The 5,000-nt window shown below is 35.4% G+C and overlaps 1 protein-coding gene across 2 annotated transcripts in view; it reads right to left on the minus strand.

Moving 5' to 3' along the window:
• Nucleotides 1–5,000, minus strand: part of LOC113805319 (uncharacterized) — a 36,965-nt gene that overhangs the window by 24,575 nt on the left and 7,390 nt on the right. For both annotated transcript variants that reach the window (XM_070113378.1, XM_070113379.1), the window contains exons 2-5: nucleotides 4,037–4,119; nucleotides 3,637–3,736; nucleotides 2,581–2,643; nucleotides 208–397 (exon numbers count right to left, since the gene is read on the minus strand). In XM_070113378.1, coding sequence (XP_069969479.1) covers nucleotides 208–397; nucleotides 2,581–2,643; nucleotides 3,637–3,736; nucleotides 4,037–4,119 — 436 coding nt within the window. The remainder of the gene's footprint in view (nucleotides 1–207; nucleotides 398–2,580; nucleotides 2,644–3,636; nucleotides 3,737–4,036; nucleotides 4,120–5,000) is intronic.

The following is a 5,000-nucleotide window of genomic DNA, read 5'->3' on the forward strand; positions in this document are numbered from 1 at the left end:
ATTATCATATCTCTCTATGTACATCTATAAAAAAGAATGAGTAAATCAACTCAGGCAGCTGTCTACATTTACTCAGTATCTTCTACTGATATCCCCCAAAAATCAAATTAATTCTACATTACAAAGAAGTGACTGAGAGAAAAATCATCTATTTATGTGTCACCTTGAACACCTTTTGCTTTCAAACAAGTACCACCGCAGACTTACCTCTTATCATTATTATTATTTGAATTTTGATTAAATATCTGATTTTCTAATTTTTCTATTTTTTTCTTTTCTTTCCTTCTTTTCTTTTTCGCTCTTCTTTTCTCGGCTTTCTTCCTCTCCTTTTCTGCACCTGTTAGATCATGGTTTGCTTTTGCAATGTGATTTCGTGCATCTCCATTACGGCACAGGACTGTTGTGGAGAAAAAACTCTTTCAGATACATTTTTCTAATTTCTATTTTCATTAATTTCTATAATTGGTTAGATTCATGACTTAAGATCAGTGGCTCTGATTTTGTGCATTATTCTAGTTTGTGATTCATTTCCTATTCTAACTTGTTATTCATTTCCGAAAGTATTTACAAAGCTGCAAAATTCTATCCAATTCTTAGCATCATTTCTTTCCTCACCATAAATATTCATGGATACATATTACTACATATCAGGATAAACATAAAAAGTCTAACTCTATCAATAGCATAACAAACAGCTGGTTATCTCTCAAATGACTTTTACTATCTTTCCTCAATTACAATATATTCTTATCATAACTACAACCAAGGAACTCAATTACTCTTAAACTTTATTCAAACCTGACCAATGAAGCTGTATCAACTATCAAAGCAACTGCATGCCTGTGTACTTTGCAAATGGAACTCATGCATTGAATATTGATCATACCAAGCAGGATAAGAAATGTTACATGTGCTTACACCTTTACTCTGGCTTCACATCCAAAGACCACACATCTATGTGCTCTTGCAGAGATAAGCCATTTTGGTGTTGCACAATAAACCAGCTGTTGTGAAAGTGCCAAACTCATTTTCCCTTTCAGCCAATCAGTAAAGTAGAAATTATGTCTAAATTTGCAGAAGATTCAATTTCACAAACTCTGGTATTCTATCACTATAAATGTGTTTGGAAATATTGATTATCATAAGGCATGGTAATAAGGAGTAAAAGCCAATTTCATTTTTATTTTAAGTGGTGAGGAGGGGCATTTGGAGGGGGAGGAGGAGGAGGAGGAGATGGAGGTACAGGAAGAAAAGGAGGAAGGGGAGGTGGAGGAGGTGGGGGAGTGGGGAAGAGGAGGAAGAGGTGGAGATGTAGGATGAGGAGGAAGAAGAAGAGGTGGAGAAGTAGGACAAGGAGTAAGAGACAGAGGAGAATATTGGAGGGAGATACAGAGAAGGAGAAGAAGGAGAAGGATGAGGAGGAGGAAGAAGAGGATGAGGATGAGGAGGAGTTGGAGAAGGGATGAGGAGGAAGAGTGATGAGGATGAGGATGAGGAGGAAGGAGGTGGAGGGATGAGGATGAGGAAGGATGAAGAGGAGGAGAAGGAAGTGGGGAGGGGATGGGAAGATAGGAGGGATGAGGAGGAGGAAGAGGAGGGAGAAGAGCAAGGAGGAGGAAGAGGAGGAGGAGGAGGAGGAGGAGGAGGAGGAGGAGGAGGAGGAGGAGGAGGAGGAGGAGGAGGAGGGATGAGGATCCGGATGAGGAAAGAGGAGGAGGAGGAGAAAAAGGAAGTGGAAAAGGGGGGAGAGGAGGAAGAAGAAAAGGGGGGAGAGGAGGACAAGGAGGAGGGAGAAGGAGGAGGAGGAAGAGAAAGCAAAAGGTGTAGAGGAGAGAAAAACTCTACGAAAAAAAGAGGAAGAGAACAGAAAGCAAAAGAAAGTGGAGGAAGATGAGAAGAAAGAGGAAGAGAAGGAATAAAGGAGGAAGGAAGAGTCAAAGAGGAAAAGGTGTTGGGTATAAGAAAAACTGACTTTTTGGCGCAAAAAAAAAATTATATTCCAACATGTTTGCATTTTTCTAATCTTTGCTTCTTTTTGATCAATGGAACTGGTACATTAAAAATCATTATATGCAACACAATATGGCTAAAATTTTGATACCTTGTTCTGGTATAAATATTCAAAAACTTCATGAGTTTTCTGTAGTTCTGTCTACTGTATCTTAGGAAGACATTTTTCTTCTCTTTCTCTCTTTTTCCATACTTCAAATGTCAAATCTACATTTCAATTCCAGATCTTGGAATATAATAACAGAACCTTTTCCAAACTTCTCATCATTTGTATCAATAGAAATCAGGCCAAAAGTATCTACGGTTATCAGATCTGAAACTCCTACTAAATGTGTAAAAACAAACATATTCCTCCTCCATTACTATCATAAGAAAAATCAAAGAAAGAAAAAACAAAAGCAAATGAAAAAGGAAAAGAAGAAAAAAAGATATATATATAAATAAACAAATAATTCTAGCAAGAGGTGAATAAATCTACGATATCTTGGACACGAGTCTATCCACATTCTCAGGTAGGTTTAACATCCAGTTCTATAAACATGCATGAATATATAAAAAACAACAACTCACCTCTCCATTCTTCCTCTGAACTTGCATCATCAGAGTCATTGTCATTATAGGATGAATGGTGACCTAAAAGAAAGAAGAAGAAAAAAAAAGTAAATAAAAAAGGGAAATATAAAATCTAATGCCAAAATAAATTATCTATTTTGCAAAAATGTTCAAACTAACAGAGAAATAAACAGTAATGTGCAAAGAAGAGTTTACTTTAGTCAGGGGTGTGCATGGAGTCAACTGCTCTATGGAAAAATCAGAAGAAAGTGAAACTCTATGCTCTTATCTGTAGTATAAACATATGCTTAGGCAATGAGGCTATCAAGAGGTCTTAAGGAGACAGCCCAATGTAAAACTTTAAATCCTTTGCATTGTCACTCCCTTTTATTTGTGCAAATCATATATTCATAAACTTTTCAAAATATTGATATACTAAGGCCAAAAAAATAATACTAATGATAATAATCAGGGAGACATATCTTGGGGGGAAAACAAGGCAAAGCAAAAAACTCTCTCTCTATGAAAATAAAAAGTACCTTTTCTACCTGAAAAAGCCCATTAGAGAAAAATTATTAAGTAATAGTTTCAATCTGTTTGACAACAGGCCTCTAAGTAGAAATGTTGAAGCAGCATGCAAAACCACACATATATTCTAAAATCAAAACACAGCAAACAAATACACATGTGTATGTGCACACACACACATGCACGGACACAAACATACACTCACTCACTCATTCATTCATTCATTCATTCACTCACTCTCTCTCCCTGACTGACTCTCTCTAACTCACTGACTCTAAAAAATATAATTTTTGTACAGTATATATATTAAATTTCCTAGAAATGAAACAGATACAACTTTATCAAATGCCATCCAGCACACATACCAATGACTGCAGTTTAATGCACAAAAACACAATGAAATACTTTACACACATACATCAGTACGATATGCTGCTCTACCTACCCAACACTTTCTCCCAGTTTTAACATTTCATTTGTCAAAAAACATACTCTACACCAACGAACTGAAAAAAAATTACCAAGAACAAAAAGACAAGTACTCACTCTTCAAATTGGACCTATTATTTTGTTTATTCTGTTGTGTCTTGGAGGAAGGAGGAGGAGGCAGAAGCTGGTTGTGGGCTGCAACAACCTGCTCCAGTTTCTGATGAACAACACAACTTCAAATTAAAAAAACTTAGGAGTCTATTTCTAAATCATTAATTAGTTAGTAACAGCAAGTCTATAAAACATTCATTACTGCTTCAATATACTTAAATCAATATCATGCATCAACACTGGGCAGGACTTTACTACAGTGGTATCTTATGACATTCTAATCTCAACAGATAAAGCAAGATATACACATCCAATTAATATAGGAATATATAAACCAGGGGAATAATCCAAAGCAACTTATAAATCCACCCTGATCTCAGAATTCTAACAGAACAAGTAGACTAACCTTTTTATCTTGAGGAGATCTACTAGCAGACAATGTTCTACTCATACTCTTATATCTTTCATTGATGGCATCCCTGTCTGCACCTGTGAAATATCAATCAAATTATAAAAATCAGAATAACAACAAGAATATCTAACAAAGTTTCATCTCTGTTAGGAAATCTGATAAATTTAACTATTAACATGTCATAAAGCATAATTTTTTCATATATGTAAAAATATATAAATAAATATATGTATAAATTGTATTCATATTACATATATAATATATACATATTACACATATATAACATATACATATTATATACATACATATATATTATATATTATGATTATTATATTAATCAAATATTAATAAAATCAAAGAATAAAATAATACAAAAGAAGCTTTCCAAAAATCAAGGAAAATGGTAAACAGGTGAGACAGGTGCGTCTAATAACTGACTCCTTGGTGACAAAGTATTGTAGAGCCATCTAGGTGTCAAGACAATATATGAAGGAAGTGACTACTGTTACAGCAGAAAACCCCCCGATTGGCATCCTGCACATGCATGGTAAAACAAACAAGATGGCGGCATCTTCAGATGAGATGATACCACTCTCAATTAGGTTAAGTCAGGTTACATTTGTACCTATTACCTGGAAATGACGTTTATATGCACATGTGCATATATGCTGTATGCCTAACCGCAAGAAATTAGATACGGCTGCTGTATGAGTAACCTCAGCCATATATATGTAATTGCAGGCATGGCATGTATTCTTGCCAAACAGGGCAAATGGTTTAACAGCAGTAATACAGTATTAACCATAAGCTGATGGGTGGCATGTACGCACATGCCATAGTTGTTGTGGACTGAAAATTGGACAGCAACGCATCATATACTGTTGATACTTATGGTTACTATTATTTCATAACATTATCCTGTAAGGAGACAATCACGCATCAGCCACTGGCTACACTG

This window comes from Penaeus vannamei, chromosome 34 (assembly GCF_042767895.1).
Source record: "Penaeus vannamei isolate JL-2024 chromosome 34, ASM4276789v1, whole genome shotgun sequence".
NCBI lineage: Eukaryota > Metazoa > Arthropoda > Malacostraca > Decapoda > Penaeidae > Penaeus > Penaeus vannamei.